Source organism: Rana temporaria, chromosome 11, assembly GCF_905171775.1.
Source record: "Rana temporaria chromosome 11, aRanTem1.1, whole genome shotgun sequence".
Lineage (NCBI taxonomy): Eukaryota > Metazoa > Chordata > Amphibia > Anura > Ranidae > Rana > Rana temporaria.
Genome location: NC_053499.1, coordinates 54,994,303 through 55,010,872, shown reverse-complemented (window position 1 = coordinate 55,010,872; position 16,570 = coordinate 54,994,303). Strand labels below are relative to the sequence as shown.

General features: G+C 44.0%; 1 protein-coding gene across 2 annotated transcripts in view; it reads right to left on the bottom strand.

Annotated features, from left to right (window-relative positions):
- LOC120917326 (pre-mRNA-processing factor 39-like) overlaps positions 1-16,570 on the bottom strand; it is a 78,796-nt gene that overhangs the window by 48,209 nt on the left and 14,017 nt on the right. The window contains exons 2-3 of one of the 2 annotated variants that reach the window (XM_040328544.1): positions 15,676-15,872; positions 491-616 (exon numbers count right to left, since the gene is read on the bottom strand). In XM_040328544.1, the coding sequence (XP_040184478.1) occupies positions 491-616; positions 15,676-15,872 (323 nt within the window). Of the gene's footprint in view, positions 1-490; positions 617-15,675; positions 15,873-16,570 lie in introns of those variants that run through there. The other variant, XM_040328545.1, reaches the window with a different exon arrangement.

Here is a 16,570-nt window from a genome sequence, read left to right as displayed (position 1 = left end):
CATAACTAGCTCATTTACCTCTTCAATTTTCAATGATCAAAAAACGATTTTTAAATTGTTCTCACAGCTTGTATAAGCTGAACAGTAGAAATGGAGGCTGTGTCTAAGCATCATACAATCACAGCTGAGATGGTCTTTCTTTGGGTTAGTATGTTTATATAAGGAAATATGGCTGTGGTCGGCTCAGGTACCCCATATAAAAGTAGAATTTAACTTTTTGTGCTTTGTGCATAAACTCCATAGTTAAGGTGTAAGGAAACAGTAAGAATATCTAACCTCAGCAATATTTCTTCCTGCCTACAAACGTGTCAATGTTTTTCATCCAAATAGATGCTATTTATCAATGAATGTAACCTGTATAGAAAGTAAAGACTCAATATCAATGCAATCTTTCATGTAAATACACGATTGTAATGTCTATGTTGGCTTATTCCATTTACATTTCTGTGGTGCATAAACTTTCTGGTTTTGATATACCAGTCACAAATACCTTTTCTGTCTCTTCTTCATTACCATGATGCTGCTCCAGGTCAGCATACTTCTTCCAGTAGATGTGACAAAGTGGAAAATATGTGAGGAATGCATCATAAGCTTTTCTACATGCTGGCAAGTTTTTCTGTGGGAAGAAAATAAAAGATGGCTATACTGACAACTATGTATGCATGTTATACCCAAAAGGTGAAAAATCAGTAATAATCAAATAATATTCCACAGTAGCGCAAATGTTACGAACAAAACAAAACAGATTGTCATAAACTAATACAGGTGATACTCGAAAAGTTAGAATTTCGTACAAAAATTAATCTATTTCGCTAATGCAACTTAAAAGGTGAAACTAATATACGAGATTGACTCATTACATGCAAAGCAAGATAGTTCAAGCCGTGATTTGTCATAATTGTGATGATTATGGCTTCCAGATCATGAAAACCCCAAATCCACAATCTCAGAAAATTTGAATATTTCATGCAATCAATAAAACAAGGATTGTACATAGAACAATATCGGACGTCTGAAAAGTATAAGCATGCATATGTACTCAGTACTTGGTTTGGGCCCCTTTTGCAGCAATTACTGCCTCAATGCGGCGTGGCATGGAAGCCATCTCTGCCCGTGGGATGCTTCAATAGCGGACTTCAGCTCTTCTGCATTGTTCTGTCTCATGTCTCTCATCTTTCTCTTGGCAATGCCCCATAGATTCTCTATAGGGTTCATGTCAGGCGAATTTTCTTACCAATCAAGCACAAGGGTCACTGGTGCTTTTCAACATCTATCTTCGCCCTCTCTTTGATATTATCAGTAGCCAAGAACTACTCTATCACTCTTATGCAGACGATACGCAACTGTATTTTCGCATCTGCAACAAAAAGGATCATCATCTCAGTTTAAAGAAATGTCTCTCTTTGATAGAAAACTGGATGACTAAGAGTTATCTTAAACTCAACAGTTCAAAAACAGAACTCCTTATGTTTCACGCCAGCCGAAAGAGTCAACTGGCAACAACCTAGACACCGCCGCCCATTCTGGGCCAAATCATCACCCCTAGCTCCAAAGTCAAAAGTCTTGGGGTCATCTTCGACACCTTCATGACAATGGACGCACAAATAGGGTCAGTAGTCAGCAGAGCACACCATCTGTTGCGCCTACTACGCAGACTTATTCCATTTATCCCCAAAGAAGACGTAGCAGTCGTGGTGGGAACAATCGTGAATTCCAGACTGGACTATGCTAACGCCCTGTACCTCGGACTCCCAAAGTACCAAATCTCCCGTCTGCAAGTCGTTCAGAATACGGCCGCCAGACTGGTGACTGGGAAAAAAAAATGGGAATCAATCTCACCTTCGTTGAGAACCCTTCCCTGGCTGCCAGTAAAAGACAGAATTGCATTTAAAGCACTCTGCCTGACACATAAGTGCATCCATGGGAAGGCTCCGCAATATCTTTGCGACAAGATAGAACCTCACAATTCGAATCGCGTTCTGCGATCCGACCAAAATCTGGTCAGGGTACCAAAAACCAAATACAAGTCCAAAGGAGAAAGAAGGTTTGCTTTTCAGGGTCCTAGACTATGGAACGCTTTACCAACCAGCATTCGGTTGGAGGAAAACCACCTGACTTTAAGAAGATAGATCAAAACTCTGCTCTTTTGATGTCATGAGACACGAACAACTAGCGCCCAGAAGCGATTCAGTTCGCATGCGCCGCGCTTTATAAGTTTTTTCATTCATTCATTTATTCAGTAATCCCACAGTCATTGAACCAGGTTTTGGTGCTTTTGGCAGTGTGGGCAGGTGCCAAGTCCTGCTGGAAAATTAAGTCATTATTCCCATTAAGCTCATCTGCGGAAGGAAGCATGAAGTGCTCCAAAATCTTCTGGTAGACGGCTGCGCTCACCCTGAACTTAATGAAGCACAGTGGACCAACACCAGCAGATTACAAAATCAACACAGACTGGAAACTTCACACTGGACATCAAGCATCTTGCAGTGTGCGCCTCTCCATTCTTCCTCCATACTCGGGGTCCTTGGTTTCCAAATGAGATGCAAAATTTGCTCTCATCAGAAAAGGGGACTTTGGACCACTGAGCAACAGACCAGGTGTGTTTTTCTTTAGCCCAGGTAAGAGGCTACTGACGTTGTTTGTTGTTCAGGAGTGGCTTAACAAGAGGAATACAACATTTGAAGCCATGTCCAGGATCTGTCTGTGTGTGGTGGCTCTTGATGCACTGACTCCAGCCTCAGTCCACTGCTTGTAAAAAAAGTCCAACACTTTTGAATGGCCTTATCCTGACAATCCTCTCCAGGCTGCAGTCATCCCTGCTGCTTGTGTACCTTTTTCTTCCACACTTTTCCCTTCCACATAACGTTCTATTAATGTACTTTGATACAGCACTTTGGGAACAATCAACTTCTTTTGTAATTACCTTTTGAGGCTTTCCTTCCTTATGGAGAATATCAATGATGGTTTTCTGCACAACTGTGAGGTCAGCAGTCTTTCCCATGATTGTGATTCCTACTGAACCAGACTGAGCGACCATTTAAAGGCTCAGGAACCCTTTGCAGGTGTTGTGGATTAATTATCCGATTAAAGTGGGGAAACTTTGAGCCTAGAATATTGCACCTTTTCACAATATTCCAATTTTCTGAGATTGTGGATTTGGGGTTTTCATGAGCTGTAAGCCATAATCACCACAATTATGACAAATCACGGCTTGAACTATCTTGCTTTGCATGTAATGAGTTTATCTCATATATTAGTTTCAGCTTTCAAGTTGCATTAGTAAAATAAATGAACTTTTGAACGATATTCTAATTTTTCGAGTATCACCTGTGAGTAATAAAGCAAATGTTCATAAAAATGCTAAAAAAAATAAAAATAAAAATGTGCTTTGTCTCTTTTCACTGGAGATGATGTGCACTACCAAAGTAAGGGCTAGTTTACACTTGCTTCATAACATGGCTTCAGACACGCTTTGTTAAAGCTCTCTGTACGCCAGTCAAAGCAACGTCACTAAATCAAATTGTTAGCTTATAGTTCTGTTTACACAGGCTTTTGCTTGGTGCTTCAATGAGGCTGGTGGAGCTTCGATGGGACTTCAAGCAATCTTTGTCATAGAGTTCTATGGAGGCTTTGAAGACTCTTTGAAGCACCACTAAAGCGACATGGTGTATAATTTTTGAAGCAAAGCCGAAGACTGTGTAAAAAGGAATGTAAGCTAACCATTTTTTTAGCGACAGCCTTTGACTGGCGTTCAGAGAGCTTTATCAAAGTTTGTCTGAAGCCTTGTTTTGAAGCGTAAATTAGCTGTTAATGTTTGTTGAAGCCAAAGTCAATGTAAATGAGCCCTAAAAGTGCAGGTCCCTTTCGCTTTAGTATATTAACTCACCGAGCCTCATTGCCACTCATTCTCATGACTGTCAATAATGCTTGAGGATAAATCTCCACCTGGGAAATTAAAAACACCACCTCTAATTCATTACTCTGGTTCGCATATCCATGCCACCACATGCCTCATCACCAAAAACTAGCAGAACCAGCAAATTGCAGGTAATCATCTCTTTTCTCCCTTTTTTTTTTTTCTTATCCTTTTTACATTACCTCTTTCTCTGATGCACATTGAGTGACATAATCTGAATGCACTTGCTCAAGTTATTCTGAATAGTTGCAATAGATTTGATATTTCCATACCTTGAAAATAGTATTCAATCCCAAGGATATTCCAGTGTTCAGATTATTTCACTCAATGTGCATCAGAGAAAGGTGTAATAGAAACAGGATAAGAAAAAGGGGGGGAAGGAGATGATGACCTTCAATTTGCTGGTTCTGCTAGTTACTGGTGATGAGGCATGTGGTGGCTATTAATTTGAGAGGGATCTGCGCTTTCAATTTGGTGGTGGACTTTTGGTGTATCTCCAGCGAGAAGACACAAAGCACAATTTTTAGCACTTTAATGCTTTATTACTCACATTAGTTTACGACAGTCGGTTTTTGTTTTTTTTTGTAACATTTGTGCTACTGTGGAATATTATTAGATTATTACTCATGATTTTTTACCTTTTGGGTATATTTTGATCACAAAGTAGCAGAAATTGTTATATTAATTTAGGATTAACATTTCAGTTCAGTTTTGAACGCGGTGAATTTTAGTATTTAATGTATGCACTTTAAACCAGGCAAAATATGAATCCAAATGTGTACTGACAAGTAAGCATACATACAGTGCCTTGAAAAAGTATTCATACCCCTTAAACATTTTCCACATTTTGTTATGTTACAACCAAAAACGTAAATGTATAAAAAAAAAAGTGGAATTTTTTTTTTTTTTTTTTTCAAATAAATACAGTGGAACCTTGGATTACAAGCATAATTCGTTCCAGGAGAATGCTCGTAATCCAAAGTACTTGCATATGAAAGCGAGTTCCCCATTGAAGTCAATGGAAATGAAAATAATTTGTTCCGCATTGACTTCAATACCGCATGCGGCCGGAGGCGGGGAGCGTCGGAAATGGCCGCAAAGGCTCGAGGACACTTCGGCTGACCTCGACAAACCTTGGAGATTTGCCGAGGCAAGACGTGCTGTCCTCGAGCCTTTCCGTGCATTTGCGAATGGCGCCAATCGACTGCGATCGGCGACTTTCGGCTCTGCTCCGGTGCCCCCCACCTCAGGCCAAAAGCGGTACTGCACACTGTTTTAGCATGAATTTTTTAAAATACAGTGCTCGTATTGCAAAACACTTGTTAACTGCGTTACTCGCAATCTGAGGTTCCACTGTATGTGAAGATTTCGGTGTTCATTTGTATGCAGCTCCCTGAGTTAATACTTTGTAGAACCACTATTCTGCTTTGCGTTATTGAACTGTAATAACACTAGTCAGACAGCTTAACAATAATTCAGAAGTCAAGAAACGTGAGACATCAGATCTGTATGTATTCTTTTTTCTGAATAACTTTGTAAAACTACAACATAAGCTCTGGCAAAATAATAACCAACTCTGACCACTAGATGGCAGCAACGTCAAACTAACATTGCACATATTTGCTATGAAAAATATGGGCAGAACAACCACCTTTCGCTGCAATTACAGCTGCAAGTTCTGTCAGACTGGATGGAGAGCATCTGAACAGCAACTTTTAAGTCTTGCCACAGATTCTTAATTGGATTTAGGTCCAGACTTTAACTGGGCCATTCTAACACATGAATATGCTTTGATCTAAAGTTCTAACCCATTCTATTGTAGCTCTGGCTGTAGGTTTATAGTTGTTATCCTGCTGGAAGGTGAACCTCCGCTCCAGTCTGAAGTCTTCTGCAGACTAACAAGATTGCCCTGTATTTGGCTCCATCCATCATCCCATAAACTGACCAGCTTCCCTGTTCCTGCTGAAGAAAAGCATCCCCACAACATGATGCTGCCACCACCATGTTTCACAGTGGGGATGGCGTGTTCAGTGTGATGGGCAGTGTTAGCTTTCCACTACACAGTGTTTTGCTTTTAGGCCAAAAAGTTGAATTTTTGTCTCATCTGAACAAAACACCTTCTTACACATGTTTGCTGTGTCCCCCACGGGACTTCTATGGCTTCTTCCAGAAATGGCTATCTTCTTGCCAGAAGAGCCAGATTTGTGGAGTGCATGACTAATAGTTGTCCTTTGGACAGATTCTCCCACCTGAGCTGTGAATCTCTACAGCTCCTCCAGAGTTACCATGGGCCTCCTGGCTGCTTCTACGATTAATGCTCTCCTTGCCCAGCCTGTCAGTTTAGGTGGACGGTCATGTCTTGGTAGGTTTTCAGTTGTGCCATACTCTTTTAATTTTTGGATGATGGATTGAACAGTGCTCTGTGAGTTTTTTTTACAACCTAACCCTACATTAAAGTGGATGTAAACCCGATTTACGAAATTTAATCTGGGCACATATATCTGTAGTGTTTACTTATCGCTCTCCAAAGCCCCAAGTCCTGTGCCTTTCCTCTTGCTTCGTTCCTCTGTTATCAGCATGATAACTAATAACAAGCTCTCCGACACAGGAGATAAAAGCAGCTGAAAATGTGTGTCAGGGAGGTTGCTATAAAAAGATTAGCAGAGAGATGATCTATTCACAGCACAACTCTGCATGTTTCTTTCTTCCTCTGCCTATGTGGAGGTGGAGTGTGTGCCTTTCCTCCAATAAGCTATCACACATTGGGGGTTATTTATGAAAGGCAAATCCACTTTGCACTTGAAATTGCAGTCGCTGTAAATCTGAAATGAGGGGAAGCTCTGCTGATTTTATTATCCAATCACTGCAAGCTAAAATGAATGCTGTTTTTTATTTTCCTTGCATGCCCCTCCCCCCCGGATCTACAGCGACTGCACTTCCAGTGCACTTTTAGTGCAAAGTGGATTTGCCTTTTCGTAAATAACTCCCATCGTATGCTAAGACTCCCCTCCCTCCCACTGCTGAAAGAGGAAGTAAATATTATAACACGATGTTCACATTCTAAAGAATATAGAAAGCTGAAGACAGCAGAAATGAATGTAAAACTTATGTAGGAAGATTTGTTTCATCTCTGTGTATCATCTGAGACTGTTTCACTTCACTGGATATAGGAGAGGGTCTACATCCACGTTATCCCTAAACTGTCTGGTGGGTTCCTTGGACTTCATGATGCGGTTTGTTCAATAAGGTTCTCTAACAAACCTCTGAGGGCTTCACAGAGCAGCTGTCTTTTTACTGAGATCAAATTACACACAGGTGGACTCTATTTACTAAATTAGATGACTTCTAAAAGGCAAAAATTGTTTCCAAAAGATTTTAGTTGGGGTATCAGAGTAAAGGGGGCTGAATATAAATACAGCCACAATTTTCAGATATTTATTTGCAAAAAAATCTTGAAAACCATTTCTAATTTTCCTTCCACTTCACAATTATGTACCACGTTGTGTTGGTCTAACAGAAAAAAAAAATCCCAATAAAATACATTTACGTTTTTGGTTGCAACATGACAATATATACAAGTGTGTAAACTAAGAGTGAACAGTGTTATGATGCCACATGGATGAGGCTTGGATTAACAGGAAAATTACACACACTTGTCTTTTGAGCATATACGGCAAGTCATGGCCAAAAATGTTGGCACCCGTGCATTTCTGTCAGATAATATACCACCTCACACAGTAAATAGCAAAGGTTTAGGCATTCTCATGTTTATTTCTTTTGTTTGTATTGGTATGACAAAAAAGTGGAGAAACAAAAAATGGAAAATTGAATACCTACCTTTCTGTAATTTTCCTTTCCTGGTGCCTACCCATGGCAGCATACCAATGGTCATGGCTCCGCCCCCACTGACCCACAGGACCACGTAACTCTCTCAATAAAAAGAGCTCCCCCCCTCAGATAGGCATTCTAGTTACTAGCCCTCAGACCGCAGAGCAGTCCATAAGGGAGGGTGTATGCTGCCATGGGTAGGCACCAGGAAAGGAAAATTACAGAAAGGTAGGTATTCAATTTTCCATTTTCCTGGTGCCTCCATGGCAGCATACCAATGGTCAAATAACTCGCTTTACAGGGAGGGTACTGCTCAAAGAAAATATATTTAATAATTATAGAGTAGAGCGTTCTAGCAATTTTCTCCCAAAGTCTCTCGATGTGAGGGCTGCCGGATCAAGGCTATAGTGGGACATAAAGGTGCCGAAGGACGACCAGCTTGCTGCCCTGCAGATAGTTTCCGGGGAGACCCTTGCCAGGGCTGCCCAGGACGAGGCGACTCCTCTCGTTGAATGCGCATTTATTGCCTTGGGAATAGGAAGACCACTAGCCCGATAGGTTTTTTGGATGAGTCCTACAATCCATCTTGCCACTGTTGACTTGGAGGCTGCTTTTCCTTTCCTTGCCCCTTTTGGGATGATGAAGAGACGTTGGTCCCTTCTGAATTCCTGTGTCATCTTAAGATAATGTTTTAATGATCTTGCCACATCTAGCTCATGCAGGTTTGTGGATGCCTGCTCTCCTTCAAATGTTGGAAGTACCCATTCTTGATTGAAATGAAAAACCGAAGGTACTTTGGGAATGAACTGATGCATTGGCTGGAGTACTACCCTGTCTGGAAAGAATGTGATGTAAGGCTCCTGGGCTCCCAGGGCTTGGATTTCCGATACCCTGCGCCCCGATGTGATTGCAATCAGGAAGGCTGTCTTCCAGGTAATGTCCTCTAATGAGCAACCTTCTGTAGGAGCGAATGGGGAACGTGCTAGGGCTTCCAGCACAATTGTCAGATCCCATTTTGGGTATAGAGATTTCCTGGGCGGGCGAAGTCTCAGAACCGCCTTCAAAAATCTGTCCACCAGTGGATTAAGTGCCCATCTGACATCTGTTAAGGCTGAGATGGCAGACACTTGGACTTTTAGAGTGCTGTGTCCTAAACCTAGGTCTAGGCCTGACTGTAAAAATAACAAAATATTCTGAACCTCCGGAAACAGTGGATTGAACTGGTTGGATTCCGCTAGGGTCACAAACTTCTTCCAAATCCTGTAGTAAGTGGTGTTCGTGGAAGACTTTCTTGCGAGCAAGAGGGTTCGGATGACCTCTTGTGAACACCCTATATCCCCCAGCCTCCTCCTTTCAATATCCAGACCCTCAAATCCAGAATCTCTGGATTCGGGTGGATGAAACTGCCCTGCGTCAGCAGGTTGTTCTTGAGAGGCAGAGATGTCGGATTGCCCAGGGATAGACTGACTAATAGCGGGAACCACGGCCTCCTTGGCCAATATGGAATGATCGCTAGGATGGTTACTTCTTCCTTTGTCAGACGCTGGAGGAATCTCAGAATTAAAGGAGTTGGGGGAAAGGCATAACCCAATTGGAATGTCCAAGGCTGGATCAGAGCATCTGTACCCACTGCTGCCGGACATGGTGCTCTTGAGAAGAACCGAGGAGTCTTTGCATTGAGCGGTGAGGCAAAAAGATCTAATTGGGGAGTCCCCCACTGTTGGCAGATCCTGTTGAAGACCTCTTGGTCTAGAGACCATTCGTTGTTGTTGCAGAACGACCTTGATAGGTGATCGGCTAACTGGTTCTCCGGACCCGGAATATAACATGCCCGTATGTCGAACAGATTCTTCTCTGCCCACGATATTATTGGAGTTACTTCGCTGAATAATGTTCTGCTGTGCGTGCCCCCTTGGTTCTGAACGTAGGCCACCGCCGCCCGGTTGTCCATTTGAAGAAGGACTGGCTTGCCCCTGAGAAGAGGTGCTAGATGTAACAACCCCATCCAGGCCGCTCTTAGTTCCAGTATATTGGATATCACTCCCTCCGCACTGAATGGCCACCTCCCTTGAACTAATCTGTCTTGGGTGTGTGCTCCCCAACCTAGTTGGCTGGCGTCTGAAGTAAGAATGGTCCATGTTATTGGACCTAGGCGTCGCGGAGTTAATAGATTGGAGGGTCTTGTCCACCACCATAGACTGGCTTTCATCGAAGAGGACACAACTATCTTCTGCTTGAGATGTTCTTTCCCCCATTGGGCTAGGAACCCTAGCTGAAAATCCCGTAGGTGCCACCTGGCCCATTTCACCATTGGGATGCATGAAGCGAAGGAGCCTATGAGGCTCAGACACTCTGACGCTGACATGAAGCGGGAGCTCATTGCTCGTTTTACTTTCTGGACCACCATTGGAACCTTTTCTGGTGGAAGAGAGACCGATTTCTCCGGGGTGTTGAATAGAGCCCCTAAGTAACCCATCTTCTGTGTTGGCTTTAGCTGGCTTTTCGCTATGTTGATCAACCAACCGCACCTGACCAGAGTGCTTAGTACTATCTGGGTGTGCTCCTCTAAGCGGTCCTTTTGCTGAGACAAGATTAGAATATCGTCCAAATAATATAGTACTCGTATCCCCTTTTCCCGCAGAGGCACTAGAATGGCCCCTAATACTTTGGTAAACGTTCTGGGGGCTGATGAGATTCCAAACGGGAGGCATTGGAACTGTAGACGTAGGTCGCCCACCTTGAACCGTAAAAAGTGCTGGAACTGGCTGTTTATTGGAATGTGCAAATATGCATCCTGGAGATCTATGGAAACCATCCAGTCCCCGGGTTGGACTGATAAGATTACTGTGTTCAGGGACTCCATCTTGAAGCGTTCCAGCCTGATGTATTTGTTTAGTCTTTTTAGATCCAGTACGGGTCTCCATCCCCCCGTCCTCTTGGGAATCAAGAAGACGGGAGAGTAGAATCCCGAGTTCGTCTCTGAAGCTGGGACTGGTAACACTGCCTTCTGTTGCAACAGTATTTGGATGTACTGAAATAATACTGCCCTTTTCTCTTTGGACGCCGGAATCTTGGTGTCTTGAAAAGAGTATGGAGGAGGGCGAGATTTGAACCTCCAAAAATGTCCCCTGAGGATGGTGGACACTACCCATGGGTCGGTGCACCCTTCCACCCAGACCTGCGCATAGGCCTTGAGTCTTGCACCCACTGGGCCGGTCTGGGTGGCAGGGGAGTCAAAAAGACTTCTGGGAATCTCCCACAGGAGTTGTGGGTTTTGGTTTCCCCATCTTAAGGAAAGAAGCCTGAGACCCCTTCCAGCCCCTTCTATAACCTGGGCGATAAGATCTTGAGTCTCTTCCTCTCTGCTGCGCTCCCGGTCTGGGAAAAAATCTCTTCCTATTGTTTCTATCTTGAGGGATTAGACCACTCTTTCCTCCTGTGACTCTTGAAATTGCCGAATCCATCTTCTCCCCAAAAAGAGCTTTCCCATCATACGGAATGCGACACCACGCTTGCTTCGAAGATGGATCTGCTGCCCATGGTTTTAACCATAGGGCTCTTCTGGCCGTGATTGAATACAACATGGCCCTGGAGGAGCTTCTCAAGACATCTATCGCTGCCTCTGCCATGAAATCTGATGCCAGTTTTAACTCATCTAATGCCTTAATGACTTCCTCAGTGTCTATGCCTGCTCTGAGAGCTGTCTCAATGTTGTCAGTCCACACCCTGGTGGCTCTGGAAACAGATGATAGGGCTACCGCCGGTTTGCAAGCCCCGCCAGTTGCTTGGTATATCTTCTTAAGATCTGCATCGATCCTCCGGTCTAAAGCATCCTTGAAGGAGCCCGAATCCTCTAACGGCAGGGTCGAATTTTTTGCCAGCCTCATGACTGAGGCATCCACAGTTGGAATGGACTCAAAGATCTTAGCATCCAATTCGGCCAACGGATACAGTTTTTGAAGACGATTAAAGGCGACCGGCCTCTTATCAACCTTCTGCCATTCTTCTAGAATGATCCCTTTAATCTCCTCCATAAGGGGAAAATTAGACACCTTTTTTGCTAAATGCGGAAAGTATTTTTTTGTTTTGGAAGGAGGTTCCAGACCCTCTTCTTCCCACTGAATGGCGTCCTTGACTGCCCTTACAAATGGCTCCACCAGCCCAAAGTCAAAGGCTGAAATCTCTTCTTCATTTGATACCAAGTCCTCGTCCAGGTCCTCTTCTCCCGGGTATGGGGTGGATGGACCTGCGATCTCTTGCTCAGCCGAGGGAGAAGGAGTTGCAGAAGTGCTTTGTGCTGCAGCCAATTCCCTGATGGATTCCTTGATAAGGTCTTTTATCGAGCTCGCAGACACCTGTTTTTCTGCCGTAGCCTCCAAGAAACATTGGCCGCAGGCTAACTTGCCTGGCAGGGCTTTTTTCCCACAGACCCAACAGTCATCCCCCCTAGGTTTGGAAGAGGACTGGTGGGCCGAACTTCGATGGCTGCTGGTATTGCGGCCTGAAGAGTGTGGATGGCCTGAGCTCCTATGGCCTCCTGAGCTTCTGTCACGGGAGGATCTGTAAGATGCGTCTCGTTGCGGGCTGCGGAGACATAATCCCAGAATATGGATTTATAGTAAGTCTGTGATAGTGCTCTTTTTCCTTCAAAATACCTTACCTGATCTGTAGCAGCCCTTACCTAGTGGAATGTTGAGGATCTTTTATTGGCAAGACTATGTCCAGGACAGCTAAGGGTAAATTTAAGAAATTTCCTATGATTACTATCTGGTCCTTGTACAAGGAGAGAGAGCAAAGAAGAAAGAGGAAAAAAAAAAAAAAAAATACATGATAAAACACACTTCCCATACTATTCAAAAAAGAGTACCTTGGCAAGGATCCATATCGCTCTGGTAGAGGGATTCCATCAGGAGACAAGTGCTGGCGATGCTACCCCACTGACAGTCTGCTCTCAACTGACCAAGACAGGCTGTTTTTAAAGTCTTGGGAGTACCAAGATGGCCGCCGAACGCGCAGTGCGCATGCGCGGCCGCGTCGCCACGCTCCGCCCCCCGAGATGACAAACTGCGTCATGTGACCCGCGCGAAGCGCTTGCAGCTCACGGAGAGGACAGACGCTCGGCGTCTCGCCGAGGAGAGAGACATACAGGCGGTAAGAGCTGGAAATCCCCTAACATAGTGGTAAAGCCCTATCCTGGAATAGTCAGCCTGAATACCTGAAGAGGAGATAGCATAGGCTTCTGGAGGTAATACAAGTGCCCCAAAAAAAATCCTCAAAAAAAATGGGCTCCTATACTTATCTGGCGCCTTTAGCAGCCTAAGCCATAGGACTCCGTCCTGCAGGAGAGCATGAACCTGCAACGGTTGCACCATGGATGGTGAGGAAGGGCTGAAATCTGATCCTGCGGGATGAGGACAGAAAAAAAGAATGCCTATCTGAGGGGGGGAGCTCTTTTTATTGAGAGAGTTACGTGGTCCTGTGGGTCAGTGGGGGCGGAGCCATGACCATTGGTATGCTGCCATGGAGGCACCAGGAAAGCCAAATCTGACACATTTCACTCAAAACTCCAAAAAAAGGACTGGACAAAATTATTGGCACCCTTAATTTAATATTTGGGAGCACACCCCTTGGAAAAAATAACTGAAATCAATCGCTTCCTGTAACCATTAATAAGTTGCTTACATCTCTCTACTGCAATTTTGGACCAGTCTTTCGTCAACTTCTCCAGGTCTCTCAGATCTCTCCATAGGTGCTCTATGGGAGTTAGATTTGGACTCATTGCTGGCCAGTTCAGTACTCTACAGCGCAGGGGTGCCAATATTTTGCCTATGACTGTAGTCACCATTGTCATATGACTGGACATTGGAAAGCAGTGACCACATATATAGGCATAACACAATATAAATCCACATTCTCAACAAACATCCTGTCAATTTTAACTGCTATAAATTTATGGGGGGAAAAAACCTGCTATTCTTCTAAAACAAGTATCTATATCATACTGTAGCAACCATTTGGTGTTAGGTTTAACCCATAACACCTTGACAGGGAGAAGACAACTAGTTGCTAAAGGGGCAACACAAACCTCAAAAAACTTCATGGGGTTAATTTACTACTAAGACCCCTTTCACACTGGGGCGGTAGCAGTAAAACTCTGCTAGCTTTAGTGGCGCTTTACGGCTGTTATAACAGCGCTTTTCAGCCTCGAGGCACTTTTAACCCCTGCTAGCGGCCGAATAAAAGGACTCGAAGCGCCCATGTTGTGGCACTGCCAAAGCGCTTTGGCAGTGCTGCCTATTAATTTCAATGGGCAGGGGCGGTGGAGAAGCGATGTATACTCCGCTCCCCCCACCACCCCAAAGATGCTGCTTTTCTTCCTGTCCTGCAAGCGCACCGCCCCACCGTTTTTCACAACGTGAAAAAAGACGTTAAAAAATAGAGCATGTTCTAAATTTTTAATGCCCATTTTTCAGGTCGTGAAAAATGCTCTGGAGCCCACACACGACCGTTTTTAACGACCAATTAAAAAAATTGCATTTTTCACGTCATGAAAAACGGTCGTGTGTATGCGGCTTTAGTGTGAAAGGGGTCTAAAACCGGGGAGTGAAAAATCTGGTTCAGCTGTGCATGGCAGCCAATCAACTTCTAACTTCAGCTTGTTCAATTAGGCCAGGTTCACACTGGTGCGACAAACGCTCCGACATTGGGAGCTCATGTCGCATTAGGTGTGAAAATCAATGTTTCCCTATGAGAGCCGTCTTAACTGGTCCGACACATGTCGGTCCGACTTTGAAAATGCTCCCTGTACTACTTTGGTCCGACTTTGATCCTACTTCAGCCCATTGAATATCATTGTAGTTGGATCAAATTTGAAATGCCATCTGGCATGATCCGACTTTGGCATGCGACTGGTGCTCTGCTGATCTTGAGGGGGAACTCCACTGCAGCCCCCCCACCCCAAAGCACCTTGTCCCCCATGTTGATGAGGGCAAGGGCCTCTTCCTGACAAACCTGGCCATTGGTTTTCGGGTTCTGCGGGCAGCTTATCGGAATCCGAAGCCCCCTTTAATAAGGGGGCCCCCCCCCATCGTATGTGAATGAGTATGGGGTACATCGTACCCTACCCATTCACCTTGGGGGAAAAAGTGTCAATAAAAAAAAAAACACACACACTAGACAGGTTTTTAAAGTAATTTATCAGGCAGCTCCGGGGGTCTCTTCTGACTTCTCCACTCTCTTCGGCCTCTTTACCGCGCTCTCCGCTGCCTTCTGCCGGGCTCCTCCGCTATCTTCTGCCAGCTCTTTTACTAGCAGTGGCCTGATCTTCTCCGTCGTCTTCTTCCAATGTTGACACAACGCTCTCTCCCGCTGTAATGCCATGTGCACAGTGACCCTACCCCTTATGACGTCACAGTCCCATCATGCCCCAGGATGTAACATCACAAGGAGCGGGGGTCACCGGGTGACATCACCCAGTGACCACGCCCTAGGTCTATATAAGTGGTGCGCAGATCCCTGTTCATTGAAGTCGGATGCGTAGGACGTGACTTCAAGTCCCAGGGCAAAGTACTAGTGTCGTGTCACACCAGTGTGAACCCGGCCTTAGGCTTTGACAAAAGAACCTGGAAGCTGACTAAAATCTATGCACAGCTGCATCAGATTTTGCACTCTCCAGCTTTAGTAAATCAACCTCCTTGTGTAAGATCCACTGTGATAGGATCAGCGCCAACATTACATGCTTGCCCACACTAGGTGGCTGATTATAATGTTAATAACAGCCTGATCTTAAAAAATGAACAACAGACAAGAGTCTGAAAAAGGAGATACAAAGACAACACAAGTAAAAAACATGAACAATAAAGTTTCTGTATATAACTTAATTTTTTTAAATGTAAAATCAGCAATGATAAAAAAAGGCATTAGGCCTTTACCTCACTTTCTGCATATGCTACCAGTTTAGTCCAAGTATGGAAATTAAATGGCTTCTTCATCGCTGATTTCCACAAACTGTTAAATTCAGGAGGCATGGCACTTTTCACATCACAGGATTCTTCATCACTGCCACTACAGTCCTCCGTGGTCAGAACTTCGCAGTCCATGGTGGATAAATCAGATGTAGTGGGATTCACTGGAGATGAAGGGAAATAACTTTACATGCAGAACATTTACACTTATATTGTGCATTTCTAATATTAGACACTGTGTTATGCAAAGGTAAAATTACACTAAAATATCCCCAATTTTCAACAGCACCTACAGCTTTGCAAATGTCTACTTCTTTTGCAAGAAAGACCCAGACCGTCATTTTTAGTGTAGCATAATGAAAATGTTTCAAAATAAAGCTTATTAGAAGGCAGTACATTTTGTGTTGCTTTTATCATCAATGAGGGAAAAAATTGGATTTTTTGTACTCACCGTAAAACCCTATTCTCTGTCGTCAATGGACGGACACAGCTTCCATAAATCTTGACTTGTGGGTTATGCTCCTGTTCTATAGGAGAGGACTAGGCAGAACATGTTAGATATTTAAATACATGTTACTTTAACATAGTTGAACAGCCCCGCCCAGGGGGCGGTCTCTCCACACAACACTCCGCCCTGCAGTCAGCAGCTCAGTTCATAAAAAGCACAGCAGTACAAACTTTTAAAAAGGAGGGGTGGGTGCTGTGTCCGTCCATGGACGACAGAGAAAAGAATTTTACGATGAGTACAAAAAATCCCATTTTCTCTTTTCGTCCATGGACGGACACAGCTTCCATAAATCTTGACTTGTGGGACGTCCCCAAGTGTTGTCAAAAAAATGAGGGGTGGGAACAGCAATCAAAA